This window comes from Muscardinus avellanarius, assembly GCF_963383645.1.
Source record: "Muscardinus avellanarius genome assembly, chromosome: 5".
NCBI lineage: Eukaryota > Metazoa > Chordata > Mammalia > Rodentia > Gliridae > Muscardinus > Muscardinus avellanarius.
In genome coordinates this window covers 82,698,236-82,710,813 of record NC_137790.1, presented here as the reverse complement: position 1 = coordinate 82,710,813, position 12,578 = coordinate 82,698,236, and the positions used below count along the sequence as shown (strand labels likewise).

Genomic DNA, 12,578 nt, shown 5'->3' with positions numbered 1-12,578 from the left:
CCAGTCTCTAATGTCACTGTGTTCCTCAAGGGCAGAGCTTTGGTCCATGTGAATTTCCTCTTTTACAGCCCCCATCCCTGAACTCCTTCCTCCCCTCTTTAAGTCTTTGCCCATGGGCTTAAATCTTAACCATACAGAGTGGCTTTGCCCAGGTCCTTTTAAGACATTATCTATTGACAGGGGCATCATGAGTTTCTGAGTAGAGTTTTCATTTTCTTTTATTTTTACGCATCCATTAAAAAGATAATCAGGGCCTAAATTTATTTTAGTTGAAGATAACAAATTCGTGTTCCTTTGCTGTTCAGTACACTGTCCCAGCAAGGCTGATGCCCACTTTGGAAGATAACAAAGTAATATAATTAAAAATGTTCCATATAGTTGATTTGAATGGCAGGCTGCATTTCCTCTGATGATACCACATTTGCTCTCATCTCAGGTCATAATGCCATATTTATAAACTTGAAAATATGTCATCATTTTGGTTTTTATAGTACATTCCTGACTATCCACAGACTGATTCATATTTAGCACTCCATCTCCCTGTCTACTCATATGAGTTATTCAGAGCTTGCAAGTAAAGACAAAATGGATTATACAGGTGGCTGCATACTTGGTACATTCTGAAAGACAACTTATAATGGTGCTAATGGAGAGCAAAATGCTTTTAGGGCATTTTGACTTGTGAAAAGAGTGCAGAACAGAATGTTTGACAATTTGCCTTTTAATTCCAGCCTTGCTAATGTGAAAACTGGGAAAGTAATTTCTCCTCACAAATCTGTGTCTCCTCATTGTAATGTGGAGAGATTGGGCTGAGTGAGTGACCTTCCCAGTTGCTTTTAGCATTAATATTCTAAAAGGATTAATTGTACTTCCTATAATTTATTCACTAGTACAGGCAATGCCGTGTTCCAAACAAGTCCATCCAAAAGGTCACTGTCAATGAAACTTGGTTCTGTCGGCTTGAAGTAATATTTTATTGTTTTTCAGACTTAGAAAAGTAAAAATGAAGTGCAGAGTTTACAGAGTGGATATCTATGTTACATGTAGAAAAAATGTATATCCACATGCATTAATTTTATATGTTTGTGTGTCCAGAGGTACACACACAAATTATATATGTGTATATTCATATATTCACATGCACATGAATGATCTATGTGTGTATATATATATTTGTATACACACATACACGTATCTTTAAATCGCCATTAGTGTAATATTATAAACCACTGGAACTCGTGTACAGTTTTTAAATTATGTTTACATGTAATGCTTTTGTGTTGATGTCATCAGTCCATTAATATTATCTGTGAATTCACTGCTCACAGAATGGTAGTTGCCATTAATTCTTGTGTTCCCTAAATTGGTATAAATAACTTATAACTGCTACAGTCAATCTGGGTTGCAGTAGACTCTGTGGTGCACAGTGATTCCATGGTTGCTACTGAAATCTAACCAGTCATCTGGTATTAATTGATTTTCTACTATACTCCCAGCAGACACATTTAGAAATTAAGCTATGCTAATCTCAGTGCTCAAGTACATAGACTGTTGAGTAGTAAAGGAAATAAATATACCTATAAATGAGTCTGAATAGCCTATGAAACACAATAATTCATAATTTAAGGAAGCCTTATCCCCATAGTATGAATGTTAATAAGCAATTCTAAAATTATCTCTTACATTTAAGTGTTCTTCATCAGTATTAAAGTTCATAATAAATCATTTCTCTCTATAAGAGTCACTGATCATTTTAAATTGAAAAAGCGTTCCCTTATGAATTCCTGGCTATAAAACTATGTGTATGGAGTCACTCTTGGAACTAATATCTTAGCCCTATTGATGCTTTTTCTTATTACAAATCATTAATATTTCCTTAACACTTTACTTACAAGACCAGAGGAGAGTGACTCCAGATAAGCTTTGAATAGGAAATCTTTGATGAGCTATAGGTTAACAAGGGATAGTGTCATCATCGAGGGTCCATTCTTTTGCTACGCTGCATTTCTTTTGCACTTTGGAACTCCTATTTATCCCAAATGCCATTGGCTACCCCTAGAAAATCTTTGACTTATTTTTCCTATTTATTTTCCTAGTTTTGGTACTGAACTTTTCCAAATGGGTATGATGCAAAATATATCAAATCCAAGTAATGTGTCCTATCCTGAAAGGATTTGGTTTCAAGATTAATTTCTAAGTGATGCTCCACCATAACATCTGAGGAAGATGTGGACACATACTTGCAAGAACATATCATGTACTTTATTAAAAAAAAACTCAATGATTTTAAATCTATGCTATAAGGACTTTCTGCACCCAGGTTAATGAAAAGCCAAGCTATTGAAAGAGTCTAATTGCACAAAAACATAAAATTTATTTAATTCTCTTTTGTACTGTAACTTAGATAATTCCTATTATTCTAATTAAAAAAACACTCTATTGTAATGGGAAACAAAAACATCACTCCATTTGTTAATTATCCATTTTCTTTCTTTAGTTTTAATATTTTAAGATTGTCTTTTTAATTTTATTCATTGAACTTTTGTATTTTCCATCTTTCATTTGATTTGTAAATTTACATATTTTTAAAATAAACCATTTATTTTCAGCTTTGAATTTTATTTTGTACATGTGTTTTATGTCTTTATTTTCATGTTGGGCATAAGAAATAATGGAAGAATTAGTGATGACTCGTATGAAAACAAATAAAATAAGTTTCAATAATTAAGTTTTGAAATAAATCTGAGAAAAATGGGAACTTCACATCAAGTATATGATGTATCAAAAATGTGTGTGTGCCTGTGTGTGTGTGTGTGTGTGTGTGTGCATGCATTTGTAGGCATGCAATTACAGATTGATATAAAGATATAGGGAAGAGAGACAATTTTCTATTAAAACAAAACACAGCCTGATTTATTTTGATTCAAGATGGAACTTGAGTAATGTATAGGAATTTCTTACCTTTTAGGCTTTAAGGAAAAACAAGGCAGTTGCTTTGGGATGAGATAAAAAAAAATTAATGTTCTAGGACAGGTATGGTGGCACACACTTTATAATCCCAACAATTAGGCTGAGACAGAAGGATCGCAAATTTGATTACAGCCTCAGCAAGTACTGAGATTCTAATCAACCTGTTTCAAAATAAAAATAAAATAGTGCTTGTGTGTAACTTGGAGGTAGAATTTCCCAGGTTCAATCCCTAATACTACAAAAAAGAAACTAGTTTCCTACAATAATAGGTCATAGTTGAATTAAAGATGAATTTTTATCACAAATCTCAAGTAAATAATAAAAATATTTGAAAATTCATCTTCTTTTGTGTTAGTAATATTAAGCCCTTAATTAGGGATGTCTTCTTGTTTTAAAACATCCTTATTGATTCATTTGTTAAATGACTATTTATTAAACCCTGTAACATTCTCTGAACTAGTCAACTTTGTAAAAAACCAAATTCTACTGAAAAGCTTTTTTCTTGTCATTCAGTCCCCAAAGGATAAGGTTAGGATGAATGGATCAAGGTTACAAGGAAACAGAATTTTAATCAATTAGGAAACACTTTTAAATCAAAGTTGAACAATAATAGAATTTACTCTCTGTAGACTTGATAGGTCCCCTCGTATAGGAGATATACATGCAGAATTTTGATGATTATCATATTAGTTTTTATAAATGGGCTTTTCCATGAGATAAGTAGTGATAAGTGTTAGGTTGCTTTCCACACTAAAAATATTAATTGACCTCGAGTGCAGTGCTGACTGGTTAGAAAATTCAGAATCCACCTTCTGTTAGCATCTACTGGTCTTTTACCAACCTTGTTGAAACTTTCAAGATGACACAAGCCCTTTCACATAAGTAAATTTGCAATATGGTTTCAGGGACACATTCAGCAACTAGTCTCTCTTATTTCTACTTATGTGATATAGAGTAACTTTAGTAACGAGCTATGAGATTGTTTTAATCGTATCTTTTATCTACATCCACATTAAACTGAATGCACAGAATTTAAAAATATGAGTCAAAGCAAATGTAATAAACATTAGCTGTGTGTTGTTTTAGTATTATGTATACTAGGCATGGAGTAATAACTTGATCAAATGATTTGTTTGCCACATGTTTTATTTGTTTTATAGCTCTATAAGTTCCTTTTTATCACATGCATTTTATGAAAAGGTGGACTTAGATTCAAAGATACTAAGATAAAAACAGAGATGATGAAGAAACTAAGCTTTAAATTTAGGTCCACCTTCCAGATTAGGTCTTCTCTTTTCACCATACTTAAACTTTTAAGGAAGAGAAAAGAAAAAAAGAGGGGACTTTTTTGCCAATTTAATAAGCAAAGCACAAAATTACACCCATAGTTCTCCTCTAGATGACTTCAGGGGATTATGACTTTCCAAGGAAGGAGTGTTCATCAGAATTGTAGGTTCTGGATTAGAACTATAAGTTAAAACTCAATATAGTGCTGCAAAAGGAAATGGATCTCATTCCTCTGTAGCCACAGCTCATGTTTCATGAGCCAAACAGAATAAACAATCCAAGATTTTGCTCCCTCTTCAAATAATCTTTAGCATAAGAAAAAGATATTAACTCCTATCTTCCAATATAAAGTTTGGACAATATGAAAGGTATTTTTAAAATATGTCATAAAAGAGTCAGCTTTCTTTAAAGAAGTGAGGAGAAGTCTATGTTTAGGCCAAGCCCATTTGAGAAGCATCATCTCTTTCTTTCCTCAGTGTCTGGAATCCTGCCACTCATATCTGAATTTAGCATTGTCCTCTTTCAAATGTAAATCCTTCAGTTCCTGGAAGGGATACAAATTAAATAGAAAAAAGACACAGCTTTCTAAAGACAAATTTTTAGAAGATCTAAGTGTTTTATATTCAACCATGGTATCCCCACTGGAAAGAACTTATGTTTTCCTCAAGTGACTATTTCAAAGTAAAGCAACACACACACACACACACACACACACACACACACACATGAAATTTGACAATACAAGTTCCCTGTACCAGCCATGTAGTCTTAAAGGAAGAATTTCCAAAACACATACTTGCATCCACATACACACATATGGATTTTGAAGTGAAAATTTAAACTTACCTTTCAATATCAAAATAAAAATTCTGTAAGATATTCTTGCATTCCTATTGTGACTGGTCAAAAGTCAAAAATTAAGCACATCTCTTTCAATTTTTATTCAAATTGTTCTTAAATCCACTGAATAGAAATAATTCATCTGGGAAGGATTCTGACTCCCTCATTCTCTGTCAAGTTCATTATGAGAAAATTCACTGAATACTTTCAGTTTACCTTCACAGGTTAAAAAGTCTCTCCAAATATGTGAGTGTGACCTCACTCTGGGTCTGGCACGTGTTTTCAGAGTTGTCAGTGGCTCCGATTCACACATTTGGAATTCCTTTCCCTCAGATAATCGCATTGCCTATGTTCCCAAATCTCACAGTGAGTCAAGAACTACACTTATTGAAGAAATATCCTTTGGGACCTGTCCAAAGTCACCTTGGCAACTGTTGGAATTGAATACTTTGCCAGGAATTTTAATTGACTGATTTTTGCCGATTATCATTATTTTTGCCTCTACTTGATTCTTGGGCCAGTTATTTTAACACACACACACACACGCTCACACATGGAGGAAGAGATAGAATAAGAGACTTGCATACAAGGAAGGAAGGGAGAGGAGGGAGAAAGAGAAAGAAAGAATGAAAGAAGGCAGAAAGGGAAGGAGGAAAGAAAATAAATCTTAGTTGACTACGGTCAATCCTATGTCCAATGCAGTTAAGTATCATGGGCTGTAAAGGATTTTCAGAGCGTGTCATTCCTTTTGATCTTTGCTGATTAGACTTTGTGAGAATTATGTTTGTTGCTCTTATTCAAAGTGCTATTATTAGAAGACATATATAAACTGGAATTTTATTCAGAGGAAAATAATGAAAGGGGAGGAGACTAGAAATTACATCACATATAAAAATAAGAAAGAACCCTGATGTTATTTAATCTAGAAATAAAGAGAAAATATTCCCACATCACAGTAATTGTCAAATATTTTATGCTTTGAAGATGTCAGATCTAAGACCATCAAATAAAACTTACAGAGATAAAGATTCAAACTAAGAAATAACATGGAAACAGCCCAAATTAGCTGCTTTTAGAAATGGTTAATTGAATCCCCAATTTCCTTCCCCTCTTGAAATGGTAAAGGAAGACATTATTGGAGAAGGAGCTCATGCAAACATGGCTTTTGTAGTGGGGGCCAGTGATTGAACTCAGACCCCCCCCCCTCATTCTTGAAGGTATTGATTGCTTTGAAACTGTTAGGAAGAGTGATGTAGATTAGATTCTTGGTTTCTTGACTAAGAAGATTATTATCCCTGAGCTATATTCTCCATTCTCCAATATTTGTTTATTGCCTGTCCTTGGTAGGACGGACAATGACTAGTATGGAAATATTCACTAGACACTACGCTGTCTTTCCATCTTCCTGTAGATACGGTGGAGGCAGTCTTTGATTTCATTCAGCGGAGCCGAAGGATGATCGTGGTCCTGAGCCCAGACTATGTGACAGAAAAGAGCATCAGCATGCTGGAGTTTAAGCTGGGCGTCATGTGCCAAAACTCCATCGCCACCAAGCTCATCGTAGTGGAGTACCGTCCCTTGGAGCGCCCGCACCCTGGCATCCTGCAGCTGAAGGAGTCTGTGTCCTTTGTGAGCTGGAAGGGAGAAAAGTCAAAACATTCTGGCTCTAAATTCTGGAAGGCCTTGCGCTTGGCTCTGCCCCTGAGAAGTCTGAGCGCCAGCTCAGGCTGGAATGAGAGCTGCTCTTCACAGTCTGACCTCAGTCTGGATCACGTTCAGAGGAGGAGAAATCGTTTGAAAGAGCCCCCAGAATACCAGGGCTCAGAGAGGGCTCTGGGTGCCTCCGCAGCCCCCAGCACAATGTCCAAGCACCGAGGGAAGCCCTCAGCGTCCTGTCGCTGCTGCGTCACCTACTGCGAAGGCGAGGGTCACCTCCGGAGCAAGAGCCGGGCGGAGATTCAAACCCAGCCCCAGTGGGAGACACACCTCTGTAAGCCTGTTCCCCAAGAGTCAGAAACTCAGTGGATACAAAATGGCACAAGATTGGAATCCTCTGTTCCCCAGATCTCAGCTCTTGCACTTCGCCATTTCACAGATTTGTCCAATAACAATGACTTTTATATCCTATAATTACTGAGCATGGTGGGTGGTGGCTGCTATCTCTACCAACCCTCTTTTTTGTCATGAAACTTTGGGAATGACTCATAATTTTTTAACCATCTAATGAACTATCAGATTTGTGTCCCTCTTATTGATTTTTAAAAACTATTTATTTCTAGGAGACTAAAGACCCGAAGGACCCGAATCCAGAGTTATTGCCTCTAACGGCCTCAGAAGAGCACACTCTTCTTGGGCCCTAGAAGGTCAGTATGTGAAAGTTGCCTAATCTTGCCCAATGGTTTAGGTTTGAACTGAGAATTTAAATATGTTTCTTTAGAGTTTGTTGGTTGCTCTCATGTTGTAAGTCAGTCAGGTTTTATTGGACTATGGCACTTACAGGGTGTTATGTATTCCCCAGGGAGCATCATGGGAAAGAGCTGGTTCTGGTCGGAGCTATAGGACAAAGTGCAATAGCAAAATACCCTGCAGTATGTTTTCCCTCAAAGAACCAAGCGTACCCAACCAAGGATACACAGTGTTCTCTCTGTCTCACTGTAAACTAGTGTGCTCTAAACTGCCTACCATTGTTAGCATCAATAAAGTTATATTTTTATGTCATTTCCTTTGTGCTAACACATTTTTACCCCACTCTCTCCCTTCTACCTTTACTGCCTTTTGTATTCAAATCTGAAGAATTTTCATTTCAGGAAACTGAGATTTGACCTAAGTTAGTTTCTTCCTGATATAAATATATATATTGAGACAAATCTAGGAAAGGACCACAAAAGAGAAAGATTGTAAATTAATTTTTTTATTAAAGTATCATTTTATTAAAGTGACAGATAAAAAAAAAAGTCGGGATTGTAAGTATAGAGTTTGTTGCCTGAATCCCTTCTTCCCATTTAGGATTCTGAGAAGGGATGTTAAATACAATTCTACAAGGATCAGAAGGTAAGAAAGAAGATGAGCAAAGCACAAGCTTAATGCTCATGTCTCCATCTAGTTTCAATACACATAACAATGAAAGGCACCTGACATTTGATTTCCAATCGGGGACATAATGGTGGTCACTTGGCCTACAGGTAACTGGAGAGCACATCTATCTCCCTAAAAAGGGGAACAGCTTTTAATCACTTCATTTAAATATTGCCACTGATTTAGCTCCTGTTGTGTTACCAAATTTTTCAATCTTTTTTTCAAGAGAAATTAAAAATCTAGTTATGTGCACATACTCTCAATTATGGGATAACTTACATTTATAAAAACATAATAAAATAAGATAAAAGAGACAAAAAAAAAAACATCTGCAGGACACATTTAGCCTGAAGGCCACTAGGTTGTAATTTCAGAACTAAAGTATTCAGCCAAAGAATATATGATATGTGGAAATAGGAATTCAAGCACCACTGGCAATACTGGCACTGGAAAATATAAACTGGCCCTTAGGACATAATAGGGAAGGTTTATTCCCTTTCCAAGCTGAAGACATCATGGTCCTCAAAATAGAGCTGATCAAACCTAACCCTCTAGCACAAGAGAAAATGAGTGTGGCTTGTCTACTTCCTAAAGGTTTTCTGCCTCTTGGGTTTACTAAAAAAAATTAGGAGCATGAAATTTTCAATTGATAAACAGATGAATACCAAGAGAGCAAGAGACCATACAAGGCAGAGGAGTCTCCCTCAATACCTTAGCCTTGCTTGCTGGAGAGCATGGCCTGACGAGTGTCAGCCTCTCTAAGACAGTAACAGTGAGTGAGTGGATGAGTGGTGGAGAGGGAGGGAAGATCCTACTCCTCTTAGAATGTACATTAGAAGATCCTTTCTCCCTGGAAACAAAGAACTAGAAGGTCCCTTCCCTGAAGCTGAAGGGATAAGGACCCTTCTGAATAAACAGGAATCACCATGAAACTTGTAATTCGGAAATGATGGGCCACTTTACCTGAATATGCAGCAGAAAATAAATGACCCAGCATAACCCAAGAACCTTGTTCCATATTTACTCCTTCTAATCCTTGTTCTTGTTTTTAATAAGGGAGTGTTCTGGGGATGGAACCCAGGGAAATTCTAACTCTGAGCTACACCACCAGCACTACATTATTTTTTATTTGGATATGGATTCTCGCAATTTTCTGAGAGCTTTGCTAAATTGCTAAAGCTGGCTTCAAACCCGTGATCTTCCTGTCTCAGCTTCCCAAGTACTAGTATTACAGGTATATACCACTACAATGGCTTATATACCTCTTCCTGCAGAGAGTAATCTATCCTTAAAATATATTCAAGGATTTAAACTTGGCAGATGAGTAGCAGTTTTCTCCAAATAGTTTAACAATGGGTAATGGAAGTGGTTCTAAATCTTCAGAGTGAGAGGGGGTTTCTCTCCATAAGTAGTCTTGTTACTTTAATATCCTAAACTGTAAAATATCTTAGAAAAATTGAAAAAAATTACTTTTTTCATTTGTTAATTATTTTACTAGGGAATAAAAATAACTAACGAAAAAGGCTTGAAAAATAAACATGGGCTCCTATTATGAATAGCCATACAAATCTGGTGTTTCCAAAGCTAAATTTTGGTCAGCATCAATTTCTTTTGACAAGATAAGTATAGTGTAAGAAGTAAAAGTCTTAATTTTGGACATTGAGATAATGGATTTTAAAAAGAATGGATTATATTCTTTTACTATATGGAAAAATGTTCAAGAAATTATTATTCCTTGACCCATCATGCCACATTGAGTGTTAGATCCTATGTCATATATCTCAATGAAACAAAATAAAATCAAGAAGAAGGATCCTTCATGAGGCTTGAGTATCTGTAGCTGAAATGACATAATGTAGGCAAACTGAAATATCAGTAATGTGAAAAGTATTGCTGATTTATAAATTTACATTTAAAATAGAGTCCTGCTTCTCTTCTATTTGACCATGAACTCTTTTGCCTCAGTCTCCTGATAACTAAAATGGAAATAATATTATTGACTGGGTGTTGTGAGCATTACATAATGCACTATACACTTCTTTTATATAGATTGCTTTGATTTTACTTTTATAAAATACTCCAAATAAGAATTTATTCATATTATCCTAGATAACTGATATTTCCTAAGGACACTCAGCCACTTAGTGAAAGACTTGGGCCTCCAATACAGAATTCTGACATTTTAGAACCAATTCTGGAATATGTAAGGGAGAGTATTTCTATTACAAAGCCACCTGGATAGTACTATTTCATCGGGAGAATAACTTATTAAAATAAAAAGCTGTTATTTTAATCCTATACACATCTAATTAAATGTTATATTAATCCAATGTATCTACTGACCTCAAATTATTATTATTTTTTTGTGTGGTACTGGGGATGGAACCCAGGAGCATTCTACCTGTGAGCTACACCTCAGTCCTATATTTTATTCTTTATTTTGAAACAGGGTCTCACTGAGTTACAAAGGGCCTCACTAAGTAGCCGAGGCTGTCCACGAACCTAGATTCTCCTGTCTCAGTCTCCGGAATGCTGGGATTACAAGCATGCACCGTCACACCTGGATCAAATTATTATTACTTTGTGTGTGTGTGTGTGTGTGGTACTGGGGATGGAACCCGGAGGCACTGTACCTCCGGGCTACACCTCCAGCCCTGATTTTTAGTCTTTTTAGTTTTTAAACAGGATCTCACTGTTACAGGAAGGGGCTTGCTAAATAGCAAAGGCTGTCCTTGAACCTCAATCCTCTAGTCTTCACCTCCCTAATGCTGGGATTACAAGTGTGCTCCACCATGCCTGGTTCATGCTATTATTTTTATAAATTAATTTTTACATGGAAAGCCTTAAAAATAGAGTCCTTTTTGTGGTCCTTCAACTCATCATTCTAAAACTGTGTTCTTAAAATAAATTATTTGTATTCTTCTTAATTAATTTTAATTATAAAAACATATTCACCATTTACCTTGAAAGACAAATTTAATCTTTCAGCAGCTACGATAGATGCTGAGTTCCAGAGTAAACCTCCTCTTACCACTATTAAGCTGAGCGTGGTGGCACACGCTTGTAATCCCCGCGCTTGGGAGGCAGAGACAGGAGGATCGCGCAGGTTCGAAGCCAGCCGCGCATGCTGGTTTAGGAGACCCTGTTTCCACATAAAATAGGTCTGGGAGTGTAGCCCGGAAGTAGAAGGGCTTCCAGGAACCCCAGTACCACCAAAAAAAAAAAAAAAAAACCCACTTTAGTAATAAAATAAAAAAACTTTAGTAATAAAATATTAACTTTTAGATTGAAGATTTGAAGCAGTTGGAAAAAAAAAAAACTAATGTTCCAGTTCATAAAAAACATGAATAATAAATTGAACTCATTAAGATAAGCACACGCCCCGGGCGTGGTGGTGCATGCTTGTAATCCCTGTGCTTGGGAGGTGGAGACAGGAGGATCGCGCAGGTTTGAAGCCAGCCGCGCTGGCTTAAGAGACCCTATTTCCAAATAAAAAGTATAAAGTAGGTATGGGAGTGTAGCCCGGAGGTAGAAGGGCTTCCAGGAACCCCAGTACCACCACCACCAAAAAAAGTTAAGCACAGAAGGACAGACAATCCTATGGTAATGATTTTAAAGTTGTGTGTATAAATCACTTAAGAGGTTCCTTTCAATAAAGACCCCAGGGCAAGTCCCTTCCCCAAGTTGACATTCTCACTAGGTGCTGGGGATTCTCTAGGAGTACACCACTTGAATAAGGAATTATACAGGTCAATCTTGGAAATCTATTACCTATAAGAATTCCTTCAAACCCTTTTCACATCTAATATCCCATTGTTCAGGTTGTAAAAAAAGAAATCCTCAAATAGGGTCTGTTTAAGCCATCACAAAGCGTAGTCTTGGAGTCATTCACATTGGCTCCATTTTGTATTCAGAGTAAAATGAATATTTCCTGACCCTAATGCTAGAGTAACTAAATGAGGATCTCTGCAGTGGGGAAGATTTGCACTTAAACTCAGGTGATTCTGATGCACAAAAATTTTAAGAGAAAGAAAAAATTAATTTTCACTTCTCTTTTACTCCTCTTTTACCCTTGTAGGCTCTGATTTTCTCCAGCCAAGGAGGACCACGAATCATCTTTTTAACAAGGTGTTTGCAGGCAATAGATGAAAATATAGGGCATGTTTAGCCCTTGGAGTTGCCTCAGCACAAGGAAACAGTTGAATAGAGTGGTTAGTAGAGTGTAAAATATACAAAATATCAAACACTGACATGTGGAACTTGATGGGGTGCTGTAGTCATCACATATGTTAATAATGGTGGGATTGGATGTGCCCCACTAACAATAACCCCAATATTTCAGTAGCCTCATATATCAAACCTTATTTCTTGTTTATACCACATATCCAGCATAGGGCATTGCTTTT

General features: G+C 36.4%; 1 protein-coding gene across 2 annotated transcripts in view; it reads left to right on the top strand.

Annotated features, from left to right (window-relative positions):
- The window catches only part of IL1RAP (interleukin 1 receptor accessory protein), a gene marked incomplete at both ends in the record, with an annotated part of 103,231 nt that extends 96,004 nt beyond the window's left edge, over positions 1-7,227 (top strand). For both annotated transcript variants that reach the window (XM_080696379.1, XM_080696378.1), the window contains one exon: positions 6,509-7,227. In XM_080696379.1, the coding sequence (XP_080552505.1) occupies positions 6,509-7,227 (719 nt within the window). The remainder of the gene's footprint in view (positions 1-6,508) is intronic.
- Between the last annotated feature and the right edge of the window lie 5,351 nt (positions 7,228-12,578).